Raw genomic sequence first — 25,721 nt, forward strand, 5'->3', positions numbered from 1 at the left:
GCAATCATTCTTTTGCCCTCACCTTTCTAACTAAAAGTGTCACCAATAAAGAATACATTGTCAGGGACTTGCTGGTGGTCCAGTGGTTAAAAATCTGCCTTCCACTGCAGGGGACGCAGGTTCGATTCCAGGTTGGGGAACTAAGATCCCACATGCCGCAGAGCAACTAAGCCTGCATACCACAACTACTGAGCCCTTGTGCTCTAGGGCCCGTGTGCCACAACTAGAGAGAAGCCTGCGTGCCACAACGAAGAGCCCACACACCACAATCAAAGATTCCACATGCCGCTACGAAGATCCCATGTGCCACAGCTTAGACCCAATGGAGCCAAATAAATAAATAAATAAAATTTAAAAAAAGAATACAATGTCAAATACCATATGATATCACTTGTATATGGAATCTAAAATATGACAAAAATTAACTTACCTATGAAACAGAAACAGACTCACAGACATAAAGAACAGCCTTGTTGTTGCCAAGGAGGAGGGGGTGGGAGAGGGACAGATTGGGAGTTTGGGATTAGCAGATGCAAACTATTATATACAGAATGGATAAACAGCAAGGTCCTACTGTACAGCACAGGGAACTATATTCAATATCCCATGATAAACCATAATGGAAAAGAATATGAAAAAGAATGTATATGTATGTATAACTGAATCACTGCTATAAAGCAGAAATTACAACATTGTAAATCAATTATACTTCAATAAAATTAAAAAAAATTTTTTTAAGCTGGAAAGAAAGAAAAAGCATTGCAATAAAAAGTACATTCTCGGGAACTCCCTGGTCATCCAAGTGGTTAGGACTCCACGCTCTCACTGCAGAGGGCTCAGGTTCAGTCCCTAGTCTGGGAAATAAGATCCCACTAGCCCTACAGCATGACCAAAAAGACTGTAAATAAATAAAATTAAAAAAAAATACATTGTCAAATTTAGTATCTGAAACATAGTAAGAACTTAGTATCTGTTTGATAAAACACATAAACATATCAGGTTTACAGAGATGAAAACTAAAATATCTGAGATTAAAAATATGTCAAATGGGATTAATAGCAAACTAGACAATGCAGAACAAAAGTTTACTGAACCTGAAGATACAGCAATAGAAACAACTCAAAATGAAACAACAAAAGATAAAAGATTGGGAAAAATGAAGAGCACATTACTACATTGTTGAACAACTTCAAGAGGCCCACTATACATGTAATTGGAGTCTCTAAAGAAGAGGAAAAAAGGAAAGAAGTGAGTACAGAAACATATTTTGAGGTAGTAATAGCAAAATTTTTCCAAATATGATGAAAACTATGAACCCAAAGTTCCAAGAAGCTAAAAACAAACAAACCCAAGCACAAGAAAGATGAAGAGAATCACACCAAGGCACATCATAAATGAACAACTTAAAATCAGTTGAAACCAGAATACTCTTTTTTTTTTTTTTTTTTTTTTTTTTGCGGTACGCGGGCCTCTCACTGCTGTGACCTCTCCCCGTTGCGGAGCACAGGCTCCGGACGCGCAGGCTCAGCGGCCATGGCTCACGGGCCCAGCCGCTCCGCGGCATGTGGGATCTTCCAGGACCGGGGCACGAACCCGTGTCCCCTGCATTGGCAGGCGGACTCTCAACCACTGCGCCACCAGGGAAGCCCCAGAATACTCTTAAAAGCAGCCAGAAAAAAAAAAAGACACATTATACACAGATGAAGAAAGAACAATAAATTACTTTTCAGAAACAATGCAAGCCAAAAGACAATGGATCAACATCTTCAACCTAGAAATCTATATTTAGTGAAAGTATCTTAAAAACAAAAAAGAAAAGGTGAAATAAAATTTTATTTCAGACATACACAAGCTAAAAGCATTTATCACCAGCAAATAAGCACTATAAAGAAAAGTTAAAGAAGTCCTCCAGGTAGGAGGAAAATGATACCAGAGAGGAATCTGGATTAACACAAAGGAAGAAAGAGCAAATGAAATGGTAACTATATGGGGAAATACAAAAGCCTTTTTTTCCTATTATTTAAATCTCTTTAAAAAATAATAGACTTTCAGGGCTTCCCTGGTGGCGCAGTGGTTGAGAATCTGCCTGCTAATGCAGGGGACACGGGTTCGGGCCCTGGTCTGGGAAGATCCCACGTGCCGCAGAGCAACTAGGCCCATGAGCCACAACTACTGAGCCTGCGCATCTGGAGCCTGTGCTCCACAACAAGAGAGGCCGCGACAGTGAGAGGCCCGTGCACTGCGATGAAGAGTGGCCCTTTCACAACTAGAGAAAGCCCTCGCACAGAAACGAAGACCCAACACAGCAAAAATAAATAAAGTAATTAATAAACTCCTACCCCCAACATCTTCTTTAAAAAAAATAAAATAAAATAATAGACTTTTTAAATGATTAACAATTTTGTGGGGTTTATAACTTACATGAAAGTAAATGTATGCAACAACAGATGCGGAGAAGTGAAAAACGCAAGCATAATGTTGAGAAATTTTTATATGATAGAAAAGAATGGCTTAGTATTACTTGAGATAGATTTCAGTAAGTTAAAGATACATTCTACAAACCCTGAAGTAAACATTCAATAACACAAGAATTACAGCTAATAAGCCAAAAATGATATATAATAATAAAAAATACTCAATCCAAAAAGAAGGCAAAAAAGACCAGATGGGGCAGGTAGATATCAAAAAGCAAGATGGCAGAGATAAACCCACCCATATCAATAATCACATTAAATATAAATGGACTAAATACCCCCAAAAAAGAGGAGAGTGTCAGACTGAATACAAAAAAGCCCTAGACAAAATTATGTTACCTATAAGAAATGCATTTTAAATGTAAGAACACAGGTTAAAAGTAAAGGATGGAAAAAGGTATATAACTTAACATTAATCAAAAGAAAGCTAAGTGGTTATATTAATATCAGGCAAAGTAAATTTTATAGCAAAGAATAATATCAGGATTAAAGGGAGGTCATTTCATAATGATAAGGGGCCAATTCATCTAGAGCTAATAACAATCCCAAATGTTTAAGCACCTAAAAGCAGAACTTGAAAAAGTAGGAATGAATAAGTAAGGACAAAGAGACAAATTCAAAGTAATAGTTGGAGATTAACTATAAGTTAATAATTGGCAGAATGAGAATTAAAAAGAATAAAAACACAGAAAACTTGAATAACACCATAACTAACTTGATCTAACTGACATTTACAGGACACTCCACTTGACAACGGTACACTCTTTTCAAACATTTCCCAGAAGAGACAATATTCTGGGCCATAAAATAGTCTTAACAAATGTAAAGGGATTCAAGTCACACAGAGTATGTTCTCTGACCACAACGGAATTAAACCACAAATCAATAATAGAAGATATATGAAAAAAATCTCCAAATATTTGGAAACTAAATGACACTTCAGAATAACCCACAGAACAGAGAAGAAATCAAAGAAATCAGAAGTTTATGTTGACGGAATTCCCTGGCAGTCCAGTGGTTAGGACTCCGTGCTTCCACTGCAGGGGGCACAAGTTGGATTCCTGGTCAGGGAACTAAGATCCTGCATGCCATGCATGATGTGGACAAAACAAAACAAAACAAACACAACAACAACAACAAAAAGTTATGTTGAACTGAATAAAAATGAAAACATAACATATCAAAATCTCTGGGATGTAAACAAAACATTACTTAGAAGGTAGTTTATAGCATTAAAATCCTATATTAGAAAGTGAGAAAGATCTCAAATCAACAACCGTAGCTTCCAATTTAAGAATTTTTTTTAAAGAGCAAAATAAAGCAAAACAAAGCAAAACAAAAAAGTAATAAAGATCAGTGTAGAAATCAATGCAACAAAATTGAAAAACAATGGAGAGAGGGAAAAAAAGCAGTTTTAAAAAAAATAAGATCAATAAAACTTACAAACCTCTAGACAGATGAAAAAGAGAAGAAACACATTACCAATAACAGGAATAAGAGAAGAGGCATCACAACAGATTTTTAAAAGTATAATAAAAGAAAATTATCAAAAACTTTACATCAATAAATTTGACAACATTTGACAATGAGTGGATAAAATGGACAAATCCCTTGAAAGACACAACTGCCAAAGCAGATGCAAGGAGAAATAGATAACATGATTATACATTCAGTTTTTACAAAACTGTCCTACAAAGGAAACTCAATACTCACAGGGCTTCACTGGTTAATTCTAGCAAACATTTAGGAAGAAATAACACCAATTCTACACAAACTATTCCAGAAAATGGAGAAGAGGGAATTAGGTGCCAACTCATTCCATGACGTCAGCATTACTCTGATACCAAAGCCAGACTAAGACAACAAGAAAAGAAAATTACAGACCAGTATCCCTCAGGAACATAGGTGCAAAAATTCTGAAAAAAATTTTTTTTTGAAAATCAAATTCAACACTACATAAAGCAGATAATACATAATCACTAAGTGGAGTTTTTACCAGGAAATGTAATGTTGATTTAAAAATTTAAAATTAACCAATGTAGTCACCATTTCACAGACAAAAAAAAGGAAAATCCTCTGACTATATCAATAAATTCAAAGAACACATTCAAAAAATCCAAAATTCATTCCTGATAAGAACTCTCAGGTAAATAAAAATAGAAGGGAACTTCCTCAACTTATTAAATGACAGCAGGCTTCCCTGGTGGCACAGTGGTTAATGCAGGGGACATGGGTTCGATCCCTGGAATCTGCCTGCCAATGCAGGGGACACGGGTTCAATCCCTGGTCTGGGAAGATCCCACATGCTGCTGAGCAACAGAGCCCGTACGCCACAACTACTGAGCCTGTGCTCTAGAGCCCGCGAGCCACAACTACTGAGCTTGCAGGCCACAACGACCAGAGCCCACGTGTGTAGAGCCCATGCTCCGCAACAAGAGAAGCCACCGCAATGAGAAGCCTGCGCATCACAACGAAGAGCAGCCCCCGCTCGCCGCAACCAGAGAAAGCCTGTGCGCAGGAACGAAGACCCAATGTAGCCAAAAAACAAAAAACAAGAAGATCCAGTCACAAAAGATCACATGTTGCATGACTCTATTTATATGAAATGTCCAGAATAGGCAAATTTACAGAGATAAAATGTAAGACTAGTGGTTGCCTAGAGGCTGGGGGGTGGGGAGTGGGGTTGGAGGAAACAGGAGGGTGACTCTAAAGGGTACAAGGTTTCTTTCTGGGGTGATGAAAATGTTCTAAAATAATTGTGGTGATGGTTACACAACTCTAAATATACTAAAACCCAGTGAATTGTACATTGTAAATGGATGAACTGTATGGTATGTATATTACATTTCAATGAAATAGTTACCGAAGAAAAGGAAAAGTAGCTATTAGCCAGAATTACAAACATATATCCAAAGTCTTCTGATAAACTCAAGCTTTAACTTACAATTACAAAAGAGGTATAGCTATTAAATAATATGAGACAGAATATTAAAAAATAATTATTTAACCCAAAAGGATCTCAAGAAAGGGAACAAAGAAAGAAAAAGCTGATGGGACAAATAGAAAACAAGTAGCAAATGGAATATTTAAAGCCTACAACACTAATGATTACATTAAAGGGAAATCTTTTGAATGTGCCAAGATTACACACTACATGGGCAGAGTAAATAAAAAATCAAGACCCAATTATATGCCACCTATAAGAAATTCACTTTAAATATAAAGGCACAAAAAGATTAAAAATAAAAGAATAGAAAATGTTAAACTATGTTAACCATAAATTCTTAAAAAGCTGGAGTGGCTTTTATATGAATATCAGACAAAGGAGAGTTGATTGTCAAACTAAATAGCACAGCAAAAGGAACCATAAACAAAATGAAAAGACAACCTACAGAATGGGAGAAAATATTGCAACCAATGAGACCAACAAGGGCTTAAGTTCCAAAATATACAAACAACTCATATAACTCAACAACAAAAAAAAAAACAACCCAATCAAAACATGGACAGAAGACCTAAATAGGCATTTCTCCAAAGAAGACATACAGATGGCCAACAAGCACATGAAAAGATGCTCAACATTGCTAATTATTAGAGAAATGCAAATCAAAACTACAATGAAGTACCACCACACCCTGGTCAGAATGGCCATCGTTAAAAAGTCTACAAATAGGGACTTCCCTGGTGGCACAGTGGTTAAGAATCTGCCTGCCAATGCAGGGGACACGGGGCTGAGTCCTGGTGTTGGGAAGATCCCACATGACGCGGAGCAACTAAGCCCGTGTGCCACAACTACTGAGCCTGTGCTCTAGAGCCCGTGAGCCACATCTACTGAGCCCGCATGCCACAACTACTGCAGCCTGCGTGCCTAGAGCCTGTGCTCTGCAACAAAGAGAAGTCACCACAGTGAGAAGCCCGCACACCGCAACAAAGAGTAGCCTCGCTCGCCGCAACCAGAGAAAGCCCGCACACAGCAACGAAGATGCAACACAGCCAAAAAAAAAAAAAAATTAACTAATTAATTAATTAATTAATTAATTTTTTAGAAGTCTACAAATAACAAATGCTGGAGAGGGTGGGGAGAAAAGGGAACCCCTCCTATACTGTTGGTGGGACTGTAAGTTGGTACAGCCACTATGAAAAACTGTGTGGAGGTTACTCAGAAAACTAAAAATAGAATTATCATATGATCAAACAAAATAAACTTCAGAACAAGCATTAATACCAGATACATAGAGGGAAATCTTATAATGAAAAAAAGAGATCAATTCATCAGAAAGACACAGAAATCCTAAATGTATATGTACCTAAGGACAAAGCTCCAAAATACATGAGCCCAAAATGGACAAAATTGAAAGGAAACATACAAAACCACGAATACAGATGCAGATGTCAACACTCTCCTTTCAGTAACTGAGAGGACAAGTTGATAGAAAGTCAGTAAAAATATAGATGACTTAACCACTCTCAACCAACCATATCTAATTGACACATATAGAACATATTGTGTCTGGTGCACATGGAAGAGTCACCAAGAGAGATCATTTACTAGGCCTTAAAACATTTGAATAAATTTAAAAGGACTGAAATTCTACAGCGTATATTCTCTGACAAGAATATAAATAAATTAGAAATCAGTAAAAGAATAATATCTGTAAAATCCTCAAATACTTGAAAATAGAACTACATACTTCTAAATAAAACAAAGAAGAAGCCACATAGGGAATTAGGAAATATTCTGCACTGAATGATAATAAAAACACAATATATCACCATCTGTGAGGTACATTTAAAACAGGGCTTAGAGAGAAACTGATAGTTTTACATACTTAAAACAAGAAATATTTACAATCTATGACCTAAGCTTCCAACTTAAGAAATCAGGAGAAAAGCAAATGAAACCCAAAATAAGTAGAAAGGGACTTCCCTGGTGGCACAGTGGTTAAGAATCTGCCTGCCAATGCAGGGGACACGGGTTTGATCCCTGATCCGGGAAGATCCCACATGCTGTGGAGCAACTAAGCCCGTGCGCCACAACTACTGAGCCTGCGGTCTAGAGCCCGCAAGCCACAACTACTGGAGTCCATGCACGTAGAGCCTGTGCTCTGCAACAAGAGAAGCCACTGCAATGAGAAGCCCACGTACTGCAACGAAGAGTAGCCCCTGCTCACTACAACTAGAGAAAGCCCACGTGCAGCAACGAAGACCCAATGCAGCCAAAAATAAATAAATAAATAAAAATTAAAAAATAAAAGAAACTTCAAAATAAGTAGAAAGAAGATAGGGCCTCCCTGGTGGCGCAAGTGGTTGAGAGTCCGCCTGCCGATGCAGGGGATACGGGTTCGTGCCCCGGTCTGGGAGGATCCCATATGCCGCGGAGCGGCTGGGCCCGTGAGCCATGGCCGCTGAGCCTGCGCGTCCGGAGCCTGCGCGTCCGGAGCCTGTGCTCCGCAACGGGGAAGGCCGCAGCAGTGAGAGGCCCGCATACCGCAAAAAAAAAAAAAAAAAAAAGAAGAAGATAATCACAGTAAAAGCAAAAATCAAAGAAACAGAAAACTGAAAAAAACTAAAAGATGGTTCTTGGAAATGACCAACAAAACTGAAAAAGGTCTAGCTAGACAAATCAAGGAAAACAGAAAGAAAGAGAAACTACACATCACCAATAGCAGGGAAAAAAGGACTTCACTATAGATCTTACAGACATTAAAGAGTAAGTATAGATTATAAATAACTGTGCCAATAAATTTGACTGAAATGAACAAAATTACCAAAACTGACATAAGAAGAAATCAAAAATCTGAATAGCTCTATATTTAATAAAGAAATTTAATTTGTAATTCAAAACCTTCCAATATAGAATACTAGGGGTACAGATGGCTTCACTGATGAATTATATTAAACATACAGGGAAGAATTAATACTAATATTTCACAAACTATTTCAGAAAATAGAGATGAAGGGAACATTTCTTTGCTCCTTTTAAGAAGCCAGCACTATCCTCATATCAAACCAAAGACATTATTAGAAAAAAACAAAACAAAATTACAGTCATCACCCACCCAACTCTGGCATCACCATGACCACCACACACACACACACACACACACACACACACACACACACACACACACACACACACACACACACACACACACACACACACACACACACACACACGGCAAAGGCCAAAGTTTGAACTGACATTTCAAAGAGAAGGCAAAGGCAAAAATTTGAACTGATATTTCAAAGAGAAGAATGGCCAATAAGCTCATGAAGAGGTTCAACATCATTAGTCATAAGGGAAATACAAATTAAAATCAATATGAGATACCTCTACATGCCCACTAAAATGGCTAAAACTACACAGAATGACAATAGAAAATGTAGGCAAGGATGTAGAACAAATGAAACTATCATACACTGCTGGGAAATGGGAGTGAGATAAGGTAGGAGTGTGATACAATCAATTTAACACACACTTAATACATGACCCAGCAATTCTACTTTTTTCCACATGACTCAGTATTTACCCATAAGAAAATATAAACACAGAAATGACTGTTAGTGAATGTTTATAAATACTTAATTCTTAATAGCCCAAATCTAGAAACAACCCAAATGTTCATCAACAGGTGAATGGATAAATAAATTTTGGTATTTTCATACAACAGAAATAAAAATGAACTATGAATAAAAAGGAAAAAATTACTGATATATTCAAGAACATGGAAGAATTCCAAAAGTATATACTAAGCAAAAGAATGCAAATATATATGCCAAAAAAGTATACACTGTATGGAGTACATTTATATGAAATTCTAGAAAAAGCAAAACTTACCTATAGTAACATAAAACAGGTCAGCCATTGTGTGCGGCCAGTGGTGGGGGTGAGGGGGACTGGAAAGGAACTTGAGGGAACTTTGTGGGGTGACGGAAATGTTCTAATTCTTGATTAACGTGGTGGTTACACAGGTGCATATGTCTATCAAAACTGGGGCTGTACATTAAATATATGTGCATTTTTTATGACTTAAAAAAGTAAAAGAGTGGTATGGCACACATATAGGCAGATGTGAGTGATATACCTCACATCACTTACAAAAATAAACTGGGCTAAATATAAACAAAGAAAACAAAACTGCAATCGCATTAAAGGAAAAATAAGAAGATATGTTTATGATCCTGGAGAAGGCAAAGCTTTCTTTAACAAGACATTAAAAAGCAAAAGCTTTATAGAAGAAAAAGAAATTTATTCATCAAAATTAAAATCTTCTAGACCATAAAACTTAAATGGGCTCTAACTGAGAGAAACATTTGCAGTATGTGGAACAAATTATTTGAATCCAGAATTCAAACAACACAAAACAAAAAAAGAAATTCTGCTGAAACTTACTCAGTGAAAGATGTAGCCCAAAAGGCAGAGGAAATAGGCCAATTCATCCACATAGAAGTTAAATGGACTAAAGATGATGAACCTCACTAGCAATCTAGGAAATGGAATGCCATTTCCCACTCAAAAGACTGGTACTTAAAATAACAAATAGTGGTGTGCATGTAAGGAATAATAGAGAATACAAGTGGGAGTACTGACTAGTACAATCACTATGGAGGGGATTTGAGAGAATATATTAACTATATACTCTCAATATCCAACAATTATACTTCTTGCTCTTTACACAAAAGAAACTCATATGCACACAAGAAGGCATGAACGAAGTTATCCATTATAGCAATGTTTACAATTTAACTTGGCAACAAGTTAAATACCAACGGGAAATGGCTAAATAAAGTAAGATATACTTATAAAATGGATGCAGTTAAAAGAACTGAAATACCTCTATATGTAATATATTATCTATATATAATCTCTCTCTCTATATATATATAAAATAACATGAAAAAGTCTCTAAGACCTATTGCTGACTGATGAAAAATACAGTAGAATGTATCTGTACAGAAATTAAATGAGAAAATGCATGTATGTAACAATTACATTACATGTGTATGTAAATGCATATGAAAAGACTTGTAAACGTATGTATGAAGTAGCTCTGGTGAGAGATGTAGGAGACAGAATATGGGGAAGACTATTATTAGGGGTCCTGCCCAAACTTTCACAAGGAGAATATATTTTTGCATTATTTGTATAAGTATAAATTAATGTAAAAAAACGAAATCTGCTGATTTTAGATGAGCTTGGAACTGTTGTCTGAAAACCTTTACCATATGACGTAAGTATGGTTGTTGTGTCCTCTGGAAAGGAGTTCCTCATACAAACAGTTTGGGAAGCCCTTATCATCTGTGGCCTAGAATATCATAATAGTTTGCAACAAACATTGATGACTTCTAAGTCTCTTTCCCATGTTGCCTCCAAAGATTTTCCAAGTATCTCTCAATCCAAGTTAATCTCGATTCTATGTTCTAGTTTTATTTTCTTCATAGTAATATCACTATCCAAACTTACCTATTTATTCACTTATTATCTATCTCCCACTAGAATGGGAATGGCAAGATAATTCTGAATTCACATGATTTTAGTCAAGCCATTTAGAGACTTCTTACAGTATAAAGACACACTTCATTTACTTACCTTAGTTGGAAAAGGAAATTTGGAAGGTTCGGTTTTGCATGGTGTATGAATAGCCGTTAGAGGGGGAGGCCATGAATGCGTCATCTCCTGAAATGTAATTATTACAGTTTGTTTTCAAGCAGGTCAAGGATAAAAATTACACAGCTAAAAACCAGATTTGTATTATAAATGCTGGTTTCATGATTGCTCCTCCAAAAGTATACATATTTAATCAATCAATATTAATTAAGCACAGTGTGTGCGAAGCACTATGGGGTAGGTAATAGGAAGATAAATAGTTTACACTCTCTGGCTTCAAGGAGCTTAGAGTTAAGATGGTAAGACCTGTGAACAGTTATAGAAATCAGCCTGCAATCAAACACAAGGCTAGTAAAATGCTACTGAGGAAGAGCTTTCTGTGGGAGTGGGAGGAAGAGAATAACAGTAAGAAAAGCAGCCAGCATTTACTGCGTACCTTTAATGGGCCAGATACTGTTATTTTACATGTTTGTAACTCAACTGGTCATCATAATGACATTATGAAGTAGATACTGTTATTATCCTGACTCTATGTAGGACAAAACTGAAGCACAGAGATTAAGTTATTTACTCCAGGTCACACACTTAGTAAGTAATGGACGCAGAATTTGATCCTAGGTAGTCTGGCTACAGAGCCCATTCGCTGAAAGGAAATTTTGGTCAGGTGGAGGAAATAAGAAGAGAGCTATCAAAAGCACACAAGGAGGAAGACAGACAAGAAAGGCCATACGTCTGATTTCATTCAATGCCTTCTGTCTAATCATATGCCAAGTATGTCCAAGTAGAGGTTTGGATACAATCACAATGTATATGTTAGAGAAGCAGGAGAGAGAGAGGTATCAGATTTAGAATAAGGAGGGAGTGTTTTATCTCTGGCATTTAGTTCAAAGTAAGCCATCAAGTAGTCTGAGGAAACACAATAAATTAAAGGTGATATAACTTTTAGGAATTTACCCTATAGCTATACCCGCAGTTATGTAAAGATACATATTCAAGGGGTTCACACTTTTAAAAAACGAAAACAACCTAAATATCCAACAACCAAAGATTAGATTACCAGACATTCATACAATGGAACACCAAGCAGACAGAAAAATGAGAAAGTTACCTACTGAAATAAAATGATATCCACAGTTACTGTTAAGTGGCAAATACAAATCATAGTGTATATCCTCGTAAATGCTTATCGATGAAAAAATCTCTGGAAGACAGTTAACAGTGGCTACCTCTGAACAGAATGACTGAAGGAGGAAGAGACAAGGGCACTTGATGCAGCTTCTACCACTTGAATCTCCTGAAACAGCCACCTGCACTAAACTTGCTCTTTATCCTCTTACAAGGCTTTATTTTTTAATAGCATTTCACTTTCTGAAGTAATTGTATATAATTGATTATTTCCTACATCCTGCTCGAGACTGTCAGCTCAAAGGATGCAACATTATCACTATTATCACCACTATGTCCCTAGTACTTGACACACAGTAGGTACTCAATTAGTAAGCTTTGAATTAATACATCATTTTTTACAATAAACATATATTACTTTTAGATTAGAAAAACTTTTTTTCCTTTAAGTTCGTGATGGGGTTCCCAGAAACAATATGACTACAAATATCAAGAAAACAAGAAGGGGGACTTCCCTGGTGGCACAGTGGTTAAGAATCTGCCTGCCAATGCAGGGGACACAGGTTTGATCCCTGGTCTGGGAAGATCCCACATGCCGTGGAGCAACTAAGCTGATGCACCACAACTACTGAGCCTGCGCTCTAGAGCCCATGCACTCTAGGGCCTGCATGCTGCAACTACTGAAGCCTGAGCACCTAGAGCCTGTGCTCCGCAACAAGAGAAGCCACCACGATGAGAAGCCCGCAAACCACAATGAAGAGTAGCCCCTGCTTGCCACAACTAGAGAAAGCCTGCATACGGCAACAAAGACCCAACACAGCCAAAAAAAAGAAGAAGAAGAAAAATAAAGAAAACACGAAAGGAGTGTAAACCTGAACTTCCTTGCACGCTGTACATAGGGAAGGGAAAAGAAACAGAAACTCATATGCCCCAGGTTTTCAATGTTGGCATTTTACACCTCAAATACCAAAATACTCTCAATAGAAAATCTATTTAACTCCCTACCATCAAATGACTGAGCACCTATTACACCCAAGGCCACGTGCCAAGTCCTGCATATACATAAAATGAGGAATAAATGGTCAGTAACATCAAAGATATAATTAAATATAAGAAAATCTAAGATTTCTTCCAGGTATTAAAGTGCCATGCATTTTTGAGGATTTAGGAGTAAAGATATATGCTCCCTTAAACTTCTTATGTACATGGCAACTGAAAAATGAATGCAATATGAGTTATCACTGTGGTCTGACGGCCTGATACAGGGGGAATAAGGATTTCAGTGGGATTCTAAGAAAAAACAGAATCTATGTATAAATGAAGAGGAAGGAGACACACATTCCATGAAAGTTTACTTTACAAAGATGAAAGAGCAAGAAAGTGTATGGCTTAGGGACACCAGTTTGGCAAAGTGGTCAATCAATAGTGCGAGAGGGTGAAACTGGCCTGTGGACAGCCTAACATTTAAAATGTTAAATTTGCACATTATTCTTTCTAGGGGCCTTAGAGAGCCACTGAAAACGTCTAAGAAGGATATCACTTTATGAAGACAAAGGATTAAAGCAAAGAATCTGGCAGCAATACAGAAGACAGATGAGCAGGGAGACTCTGTGGAGACAGAAAGGCAAAGTGAGGACTGTATATTACAATTACTGAAGCTCAAAGTGGCAGAAATAGAAATGAAGGAATGAACATTTTCAAGGAATTTTCAAAATCTACATGAAGTTTTTGTGATTAAATAGAACATGAGAGAAAGAAGTGGAAAATAACTAGGATTCTACACTTATAAGCAAGGGAGAATGGTGATACTACTAACAGAAGTTAACTCTGATAAATACAGCTTTAGACATGTTGAGTCTAAAAAGCAGGGAGAAATCCAAATGGAGACCCGGCTAAGAAGCAATTAAGAGACACAAAACAAAACCCAAAGGAGGCCAAAGCAGGAAAGACTGAATAGCTGTCTAACAGATAAATCCCAAAGGATGGAGGAAAATCACATCAAAGAGGAGAAAGAAAAGAGGAGAGGCTAGACAATGCACCCATATTTAAGAGATAAGAGAAGACACAAGTGTTCCCAAAGGGCAGAGAATGTGAGACAAGAAGGTGTGCGGAAAATAAAAACAGTGAAGCATAACAACAGTCAAGGAAGAAAGAATGATGTTTTCTGAAGAAAAAAATAAAAATTCTTCAAAACAGCAGAAAGAACTCAAATGAAGCCTCTGGTGACATGGAAGATAATGACCTTGGAGAAACAAGTTCAGGAGAATGGTAGAAGTAAAAGCAATTTTAGCAGGCTAAAGGAAGGAAGGAGAAAATAAAGTGGAAGCAGCCAATGCAAGTAGTCTTTCAGAAGTATCCATAGTGAAATACAAGTACAGACACAAAAATTCAAGAGTGTACACAAAAAATACAATTAATATGTGACTGATGGTTTTTGTCTATTGAGCCAAAAGCAGTCACTGTCACTCAGTTCACTGGACTTTTTCTTCTTCCAAAGGACAACGTTTTCTTTTCCCAACAGAAGAATGTACTCTTTGGTCATGTGTCAAGTTTAAACATATTCCATTAAACACTCAAAATGTGTAGTATTCAGAGAAGATCTTCCAATGTAGGATTTGACCAGTATATACAGATAAACTACAAAGCAAGCTATTTTCAACAGAATGGTTTGACTGATAACTACTGATATTTTTAGTACTTCAAATTATTAACCGATAAACCTGAGAAGGTACAGTTTATATTTGGTTTCTTCCTCTTTTCAAAGCAAGCTGCTAAGACTAGTTTGTTTTTACTTACAAAACAAAAAAACAAACCAAAAACCCCCAGCTTTTTGAGGGCAAATAGTAAACAAACCAAGTGATTTAGAACTTAAGTATGAATATAAGTAGAACAGAGTCAGTTACTTTTGATGGCCATAATCAGGTTATACATGTAAGCAATCTGCTGCAGTTTCAGATACTTCGTGAAATACAAGGGGAAGGAGGGTAAGAGGGTAGCAAAGCATCATAATTAAAGAGACTAAAACTATTTTTTTTAAAACTTACTTTAAGAATTTCATCCACACAGCTCACATCACCAGAAGCAGATGCCTAAAGAAAGAGGAAAAGAAACACACATTAGATCTGGAGTCATTTCTTATTAGATTTGCTTTAACATTATTAGAAATGAGATTAAAATTAAAGGCATATTTAGTATCCCACTACTTTAAGTCAGAACACTAATTAGAATCTTTGGACTAATTTCCTTAAATACAAATTCTCAAGCACTAAAAAAATTTTAATCACCAAGCTGTACATGACCGGAAGAGCTTTATATTAAAAAATTTTTTTTAATTAATTAATTTATCTTTGGCTGCATTGGGTGTTCGTTGCTGCGCGCAGGCTTTCTCTAGTTGCGGCAAGTGGGGGCTGCTCTTCGTTGCAGTGCGCAGGCTTCTCATTGTCATGGCTTCTCTTGTTGCAGAGCACGGGCTTGAGGCATGCAGTCTTCAGTAGTTGTGGCAGGCGGGCTCAGTAGTTGTGGCACACGGGCTCTAGAGCGCAGGCTCAATAGTTGTGGCGCACGGGCTTAGTTGCTCCGCGTCATGTGGGATCTTCCCAAGACCAGGGCTCGACCCATGTCCCCTGCATTGGCAGGCGGATTCTTAACCACTGAGCCACCAGGAAAGTCCCAAGATAAGATTTCTTTAAAAAAAATGTTAAGGACTTCCCTGGTGGCGCAGTGGTTAAGAGTCCGCCTGCCAATGCAGGGGACATGGGTTCGAGCCCTGGTCCGGGAAGATCCCACATGCTGCGGAGCAACTAAGCCCGTGCGCCACAACTATTGAGCCTGCGCTCTAGAGCCCGTGTGCCACAACTACTGAGGCTACACGCCTAGAGCCCATGCTCCAAAACAAGAGAAGCCACCACAATGAGAAGCCCGTGCACCGCAACAAGAGTAGCCCCGGCTTGCAGCAACAAAGACCCAACGCAGCCAAAAAAAGAAAAAGAAATCTTATCTTTCTTACACTTGGATTAGAAATAATTTTTAAAATGTACTTTTTTCAGGTGAACAATTTGTCAAAAATTTACAAGCTGGTTTATATACAAAATATACCATGGTACTGAGATCATCATTTCACATAAATAACAAACAGAATAAAACCAATATTATTGAAAGATTAGTTGTCTGGAACATGCTGGACATTTTACATAGTATTTCTTAAATCTCAAAAGTTAATTTTATTCTGAAGTACAAACAGGAACTGGAGAGCTACAGTGAAGTCTAACTCTAAGGATCATGTTATACTGTTTGAAGAAAGAACAAGTTACCACTTTACTGTTCTCTTGAGAGGAGTAATTAGATGACAAATGCTACAAACAATGAGTTTCCCAAGGCCATAAGAAGGATTTTAAAATGTCCTTAAGACAGCATTTTACCTATTCCTGATCTCTTCCCCCACCGTTTTAAGCTATGATTTTCAGCTACTGATATTACTTAAAATATTTTTTATTGCAGGGCTTCCCTGGTGGCGCAGTGGTTGGGAGTCCGCCTGCCGATGCAGGGGACACGGGTTCGTGCCCCGATCCCGGAAGATCCCACATGCCGCGGAGCGGCTGGGCCCGCGAGCCATGGCCGCGGAGCCTGTGTGTCCGGAGCCTGTGCTCCGCAACGGGAGAGGCCACAGCAGTGAGAGGCCCGCGTACAGCAAAAAAAAAAAAAAAAATTTTTATTGCAAAAACTAGATTAAAAGATAAAATTTCAGCTATTCCACAACGAATGCTCACTTCTTTGGTTATTCTGAATAGCATGTTTTGGTATGTAGTTATAAATACTGTAAATTTCAAACCACACTATGCCTGGAGCAGCTGCCTCAAACCTTTAAGTGTAACCAGAGAAAAGGATCATGGCATCCAAACCATAAAACATTACCATCTTCATGTACCCAAAAAAGTTCCAACATTCACCGCAACGAACCATGCCCACATCTCATTGATGAGTATCACAATGAGAACAGAAGTAATTTTTTTAAAACAAAAGAACACAAGATGTATTATTCCATAAAATCAAAATGAGGAAATCTAAGGTATTGATAGACCATGTTTTAATTCTATAACTGACTTGTCATTTTAATATTTGAGAACAATGAATGACATTTTCTCTACTGCTCAAGAGGGGTAGCTAAGAGCTCTACAGATTCCTTGGGAGTCAATCACAAGTCTTTCCTTAAACTTTTACATTCCTTACTATTAAGACAAAGAGACAGTTCAAGTTCAAACATAATTTCAGGGTGAATTGCTTCATATAGTTACAATGTTAAAAAGCTCTAAATGTGTGACTTACATCCAATGGTTGGGAAGGTATTTTCAGCTTGGTGAGATGAGCTTTGCTGCTGGGCTTTAGTTCAGTCATACTGTTGCCATGAGATTGGCTGCTGTAGTGTTCAGAGGGCAGTTTTGGTTCCATGGATTCCTGTCCATCCATAGGCCGCACATAGGCAGTGGGTTTCTGTAACATTGAACTGGACTTTGACATCAATGAAGGTGGGAAAGACTGATTTGAGTGCTGCCCACTTGAAAAAGGTACACGGGAAGGAGAATCCCAGTTAGCATCAGGGTCCCGAGGTGATTTGGAACGCTGATGTTCCTTGCTATGGTGATCATTCCCATGAGACCTGGAATGACTGGAGCTTAATGAAGAAACAGCCTGGGGTTTTCCAGGGCTGGAAGAGCGTGATTTGGAGTGTTCTGATCCATGCTGGCCTTTTTTCCGGCTACTGCTCCCACCACTGCTGTATGAGTCACGGTCATGCCTCTGGCCACTGCTATTAGCGCCACTGCTGGCACCTGCACTGGCCCGCTGGCTACTGTGTCCACTCTGTAAGCCTGAGGACCGTTTCTGAGACTGAGAAGTGCTGGGTGCAGGTCCTACTGGAGTCCATTTGCTACTCTGATGAGAGTTCCCATGTCTCTGTTCGAAGAAATTGGGGTTAGATTTTTCATCTGCTGTCGGCGGTACTGTAGTCTTGGGAATTGCAACAAGCTTTGGTATAGATCTGTCTCCTATGAAATCCTTCATTTCATCGTAGTTTCCGAGCATACTCTGAATACGACTTGAGAGCTTATCTTCTTTGCTAGTCTACAAAAAATATTGTAAAATAAAATTATAAAATTAGCAAAACTAGAAATAAAAGATGCTTCTAAACTAACTCTACAAACTTCAAATGGAACGGGACTTTTCAAAATAAGTCTCATCTCATATCTTAAGGTTAAAATCTCAAAACAAACTCCAAATACATATATTTTTTATGGTGAAAAAAATGAACTGAAGGTGAAAAACCTTCATGTTAAAACACAAATATCCTAGAGGACACTGAGAAATATACACAATAGACTACAGTAGATGTTTTAAAAATCCAAATTTCACCAATAAATATATTGGAACAGTAGTAAAATCTTTTGAAGAGCAGGAAAATTATGCCTTTATGTAATTAAGTTCCAAGTCACAGATTAGCCAATACGCACATTTTAGCAGTCTAGGAAAACATCATATTCCTTATAATTCAATGTTATAATTAGAGGCAGAAATAAAAACTTAAACAAGTTATACGCAAATGACTTTTTATAATTCCTTCTTTTACTGTGACTCAACAAGTTAATAAAAATCAACAACAAGGGGCTTCCCTGGTGGCGCAGTGGTTGAGAGTCCGCCTGCCGATGCAGGGGACATGGGTTCGTGCCCCGGTCCAGGAAGATCCCACATGCCGCGGAGCGGCTGGGCCCATGAGCCATGGCCGCGGAGCCTGCACGTCCGGAGCCTGTGCTCCGCAACGGGAGAGGCCACAACAGTGAGAGGCCCGCGTACAGCAAAAAAAAAAAAAAAAAAAAAAAAAAAAAAAAATCAACAACAAATTAAGCATGGAAAATCCAGTAATAAAGTTTTAAATCTTGACTATTAATTCTGACCATCAAATGCTCCAACATTTGAAGTCAATAATACATACTTTAAGTTTCAAGAATTATTCTTGAATAATAAGGTCCAAGATGTCTACAAGCTTTAGGACTCTTTTGTAAGCATATACATGAAAGAAAAAAAGTTGACTGATTACATTAAAAGGGAAATCAAGACTTTGAAACAAACAGAAAAGCCTGAACCACCACTATTTATTTTGAGGTTGGCAGGCATCAGTAATGACTTTAGATTATTTGAAAATCAGACTGAGAGGTAAATCTACAGCAGTTTATTGACAACATCAAGATCAGAAATCAAATCCAATTCATTACAATGTAATTACAAAATAAGTTGTAGTATGATTCAAAGATTCTGGACCAAACTCCTGCTTTTTTCAAAATGTCTTTTATCCCAAAGTTTTGTGTTACACTCATAAATGATGTCAGTATAACTGCCCTTCATTGGACAATCCTTATAAGCTCTGAATAAATGTTTTTTTATATAGCTCCCAAATGGTTTCTACAAACACCAAATGTTATAAGGGTAAACCCAGGATATGTCGTTACATTTGTATTTCATCAGAAAAAAGTCTAACACACTCTCAATCTCATACTATAAAGCCAACAATGGTCACTAGTGCTGCAATACATAGTATTACAACTATTATACACAGTACAAGCCTTTAAATTATAATAATACTTCCAATGAAATCCAAAGCCAAATCAAACCTAAGAGAGACATGTGTGGCCACTACAGCTACAACAGAGTCATCAGATTCAGTGTTTTATGTAATCCCAAATCAAGTACCATGATAGTTTAAAAAAAAAAAAAGCAATTAGTTCAATTTATTGAACATGTCTGATAACATGTTTTAATCTAAATTTGATATTGTTAATTAAGCATTAAACATATAGAAAATCAGAGAATTTAGTATATGATAACAGAAAAAGAATCAGATTGATGCTGAAGACACATTTACTCAAACTTACTAATAATCACTGAAACTTAGTAAACTAAGTAAGCAAATGGCAAGAAATAGGGAGAAACAAAAGAATCTATGAAATATTTGTCTTTGATGTTATACCCAAATAGCCAAGGAAACAGCAGACAATGCATAGTGATTCACAAACTTTTAATTTAATTCAAGGTTCAGAAAGGTGGAATGCCTGCTCAGGGTTAGTGGTAGAGCCAGGAATACAGATATGAATGTTTGAGCTACTCCAGACCATATTTCAAGAGTATAGGGTAGCAATGGGGGTGGGGGTGGGGGGTTGTGAGGATGACTTTAGGGTACTAGTGATGCTGTAGTTCTTGATTTGGGTACTAATTATGTGAGGTTGCTCATGTGGTGAAAATTCTTTCATTTGTAACACTTACTTTGTGTACTTTTCCATAGTATGTTATACTGCAATGAAAAGTTTACACCAAAAAAGTATATTCTGAGAAAAGGAAAAACTGTTAAAAGGTGTAACATAACAACCCTTTCTAATATAAAAACTCAAGTTTAAAAATTTTAAAAACAAAAACTGTTATGTTACAGGGGAAAAAACATTCAACGGACAACTTACAACTTTGTATGGCTCAGCAAAGAGAGGAGAGCTAGGTGGGAAGGCGTCGTCCCCCTGCTGAATTTCTTGATTCCGCCTTTCCCGTTCTTTCATACGCAGCACATTCCGGTCTTCACGGTTCATGTTGCTATGAAGAGAAACACAATCTTTACATCACAAAAAGAAAAGGAAAAATTAAATGTTCTGTACTCATTTTGTCAGTTTAACACTTCAATCGGAGATTCCCTTTCAACTTTCAAGTAATAACAGGCATTAGTACTGAAGTTGGGTTTTGGCAACGGTTTTATCAACTAAACCGACAGTGTCTTCCACAACTATCCAGACAGGAAAAACTAGCCCAGAATATTAGGATCCACCCCACTGAAATACTTAACCTTATGAATTTTTAAGTGTTCTGCTAGCTAAAAGTCAACTAAAACTTCTATATTCAGAGGGAAAGTAGTACTTAAGCCCATAATTCTTAATATTTCCTATAAGCCTCCTATGGCTTCCTCTTCAGAAATCTAGCTATCCTTTGCCATTAGAGGCATACAACCCACTCCCACCTACCACCCTCTCCCCCCAGGGTCCAGTGCTTTTCTCTACTTTGCATCTACCTTATCTTGATTTCTTTTTGTCCCAAACACAGCTTCCTTGGTGTCCATCCTTATGGCAGTTTGACCTCAGCTTTGCTGTTGCTCTAGATTCCCTAAAAAACGACATTTCTGCTCTAAATACATTAATATTTCAATTAGCACCTCAATAAATGGCAAAACTGAGGCTTTCAGCAATAGAATCTAAAATTAACTTGGGTTAGTAACAGTAGTCGAAATTGTATGGAAAAAGAAAAAGTCTTTGGGGAGAAAGGGTAAATGAGGGTGTCATTTCTATAATCGTGACAGTATGTTGTCATACTGTTGTCACTAAGAACAAACCAAGGAAAATATTTTATTTATAGCAGCGGGAATTTTGGTTAGATAATGAAAAATGTTGTCAACACACTCTTCCCAGGAGATAGTTTTAATCAATTGTCCTGGTTATGTTTTGTTTTGTTTTGAAAGTCCTGTTGGAGGCCAAAGGGAAAAAACAGGTTATACTGTGGAGTATTTCCAGCCTTATGATTCATAAATCAAATCAAATCAGAAAATTAAAGTCAATCAAGACTGGGGGAAACTATAATCATAAAATGAGAATGGACAGCAAAACCAATATATTCTTGAGGACTTTTTTAAGTACAAATAAACATTCAAAGATAAAACATCCTGATTAGTTTAATATCATGCAAATAAAGCAATTTCGTGTTTAAAAAAATGTTCTAAGTGTCCAAATGTGTATTCAAGTTCTTTCTTATATGCACAATTTTCTAATAAATTTATAAGAAAACATAAACTATTTTGAGGTTATGGAAATAGTGTGTGCTTGCTTTGGTCTCCCATCAGAACCACATAAAGTACTTGATTCTTTCTTTAATAAATACCATAAAACATCTACACTTTGGTACTCAAAAATAAAAACAAAGAACATTTATTATCCTCCAGCACACTTGAACCAACTAATAACTGTATATCACCAACAATCAGGTTTCAAATAGACCTCTAGAGCTATGGTGCTGCAACATACAAACTTATCTGTATGTTAGGGTCTATGTTAATGACCAATTTCCTTATGTTTCCCTAAATTTAATTCTTGAAAGATCAGAAAACAACAGAAATGCCTTATTTAAACTATGATTTAATTTTATGTATTCAACAGCACTAAAATAATCATGCAAGAAACACGTGAACATTTACTTCAAAAACGGACGATTCCCACAATAAAATTCCTCCTATAATTCAATAAAACCTTTTCTTAAACAATAAGTCATCACACTGAATATTTCCTCTTTTAAACAAGGCTGCCAAGAAGCTCATAATGAAATTAAATGATTATAAGAACTATAAGAATATTAAGTTCTATAAGCTTACAGAACTATAAGCTTATATAGAACTATATAAGCTTATAAGAACTAATATTCTAGTTGTAGCTCTTATTCTCTAATTTTTTTCTGATTTGACTTATTTTCACATCTAATATGTCAGTTTTATTTTTTTCTCCTGTGTCTTTCAACATCAGTATCTCTGCCTAAAATAAAGTTTTCCCCAAAGCAGTAATTCCAGTAATTCCACTTGAGCTGCCCTAAAATTATTATGAAATTTAAGTATGACTCAATTTGAATTATATCTCTGTTTGTAAAGGCAAAACTATATTCCTCAGGACATCTGCAACTGTACTGAAACAGGATTCAGTAAAAAATAACAAATTGCTGTATGATAACAAAATCTGACTACTAGATAAAATAATTTTTAAAAGAAAATTAGCAAGTAGAAAGGAGGTTCTCCATCTAATATTTTAAATTACTTAAGGTAAATTGTTTAAGTACCCATCCGGTACTTATTTTAAGTTGATATATTAATAACAAACAAATTTTTCTTTCAGTTTTACTGAGGTATAATTAATATACAGCACTGTACAAGTTTAAGGTGTACAGTATAATGATTTGATATATATCATGAAGTGATCATAACAGTAAGTTTAGTGAACATCCATCATCTCATATAGATACAGAATTAAAGAAATAGAAAAAAATTATTTTTCTTGTGATAACTAATAATTTACTCTCAACTTTCATATAAAATATACAGCACTGTTAATTTTATTAATCATGTTGTACAGTACCTCCCTAGTACTTATTTATAACTGGAAGTTTGTACCTTTTGACTGCCTTCATCCGATTCCCTGGACCCCGACCCCAAGCCCCCCAGTCTCTGGTAACCACAAGTCAGATCTCTTTTTCTGAGTTTGTTTTTGAAGTACAATTGACCTACAACACTATGTTAGTTCCTGTTACACAACATAGTGATTTGATATTTCTATACATTTGAAACTGATCACCACAATGAATCTAGCTAAGATATGTCACCATACAAAGATATTACATAGTTATGACCATATTCTCCACACTGTATATTTCAAACCCTTGACTCATTTACTTTGAAGCTGGAGTTTGTACCTCTTAATCTCCCTCACCTGTTTCTTTCCTCCCCCTCCCCCGCAATCCCTTCCCTCTGGCAACCACCTGTTTGTTCTCCGTATCTAAAACTGTTTCTGTTTTGTTGTGTTTGTTTGTTTTTTAAGATTCCAAATATAAGTGAAATCATACAGTATTTGTCTTTCTCTAATTTATTTCACTTAGCATAATACCTTCTAGGTCCATCCATATTGTTGCAAATTGCACAATTTCACATTCTTTGTTATGGCTGAGTAATTTTCCATTACAAATATTTATAGATCACATCTTCTGTATCCATTCATCTACTGATGGGAACTTCAGTTGCTTCCATATCTTGGCTATTGTAAATAATGCTACAATGAACATAAGGGTGCACATATCTCAAGTGTTTTTTGTTTTCTTCAGGTAAATACCCAGGAGTGGAATTGCTGGATCATATGGCAGTTCTATTTTTAATTTTTTGAGGAATCTCCATATTGTTTTCCTTAGTGGCTACACCAATTTACATTGCCACCAACAGTGCAGAAGGGTTCTCTTTCCTCTACATCCTCCCCAACACTTTTTATTTGTCTTTTGATAATGGCTATTGTGTGTGAGGTGACATCTCATTGTGGTTTTGATGTGCATTTCCCTGATGACTAACGATGCTGAGGATCTCTCCTGTGCCTCCTGGCCATCTATATGTTTTCCTTGGAAAAATGTCTACAGATCCTCTGGCCATTTTTCAGTTGGGCTGTTTGTGTTTTTTATGTTGAGCTGTATGAGTTCTTTTACATTTTGGATATTAACCACTCATCTGACAGAGCATTTGGAAATATCTTCTCCCACTCAGTAGGCAGCTTTTCATTTTGATGATGTTTCCTTCACTGTGCAAAAGCTTTCTAGTTTCACACAGTCCCATTTGTTCATTTTTGCTTTTGTTTCCCTTGCCTGAGGGAATATATCAAAAAATATTACTAAGACCAATGTCGAAGAGCATACTATGTTTTCTTCTAGGAGTTTTATGGTTTCAGGTCTTACATTTAAGTCTTTAATTCATTTTGAATTTATTTTTGTACATGGTGTTAGAAAGTAGTCCTGTTTGACTCTTTTGCATATAGCTGTCCAGTTTTCCCAACACCATTTACTGAAGAGGGTGTATTTCCCTCATTGTATATTCTTGTCTCCTTTGTCATAGTTTAATTGCTCATGTACGTATTAGTTCATTTCTGAGCTCTCTGTTCTGTTCCACTGATCTGTATGTCTTTTTGTGCCAGTACCATACTGTTTCGATAGCTGTAGATTTGTAGTATGGTTTGAAATCGGGGGACATGATACATACAGCTTTGTTCTTCTTTCTCAAGACTGTTTTGGCCATTCAAGGTCTTTTCTATTTCCATACAAATTTTAAAATTATTTGTTCTAGTTCTGTGAAAAGTGCCACTTGTATTTTGATAGAGATTGCATTGAATCTGTACATTGCCTTGGGTGGTATGGTCATTTTAATAACATTAATTCTCTTAATTCATGAACACGTTATCTCTTTCCATCTATTTGTGCCATCTTCAATTTCTTTCATCAGTGTCTTATAGTTTTCCAAATACAGATCCTTTACCTTAGTTAGGTTTACTCCCAGGTATTTTATTCTTTTTGATGCAATTGTAAATAGGATTATTTTCATAGTTCATTGTTAGTGTATGGAAATGCAACAGATTTCTGTATCATAATTTTTTATCCTGCACCTTTACTGAATTCACTGATGAGCTCTAGTAGTTTTTCGGTGATGTCTTTAGAATTTTCTATTTATAGTATCATGTCACCTGCAAACAGTGACAGTTTTTACTTCTTCTTTTCCAATTTGGATTCATTTCTTTTTCTTACCTGTTTGCTGTGGCTAGAACTTCCAATACTATGGTGAATAAAAATGGCAAAAGTCGATATCCTTATCTTTTTTTTTTTTTTTTTTTTTTTTTTCTTTTTGCTGTATGCGGGCCTCTCACTGTTGTGGC

General features: G+C 36.7%; 1 protein-coding gene across 2 annotated transcripts in view; it reads right to left on the reverse strand.

Annotated features, from left to right (window-relative positions):
* The window catches only part of AFF4 (ALF transcription elongation factor 4), a 97,549-nt gene that overhangs the window by 44,459 nt on the left and 27,369 nt on the right, over positions 1-25,721 (reverse strand). Inside the window, exons 2-6 of one of the 2 annotated variants that reach the window (XM_060093351.1) lie at positions 21,302-21,393; positions 20,706-20,832; positions 17,530-18,324; positions 15,252-15,296; positions 11,065-11,151 (exon numbers count right to left, since the gene is read on the reverse strand). In XM_060093351.1, the coding sequence (XP_059949334.1) occupies positions 11,065-11,151; positions 15,252-15,296; positions 17,530-18,324; positions 20,706-20,828 (1,050 nt within the window). In that variant the 5' untranslated portion in view covers positions 20,829-20,832; positions 21,302-21,393. The remainder of the gene's footprint in view (positions 1-11,064; positions 11,152-15,251; positions 15,297-17,529; positions 18,325-20,705; positions 20,833-21,301; positions 21,394-25,721) is intronic. The other variant, XM_060093352.1, reaches the window with a different exon arrangement.

Source organism: Mesoplodon densirostris, chromosome 3, assembly GCF_025265405.1.
Source record: "Mesoplodon densirostris isolate mMesDen1 chromosome 3, mMesDen1 primary haplotype, whole genome shotgun sequence".
Lineage (NCBI taxonomy): Eukaryota > Metazoa > Chordata > Mammalia > Artiodactyla > Ziphiidae > Mesoplodon > Mesoplodon densirostris.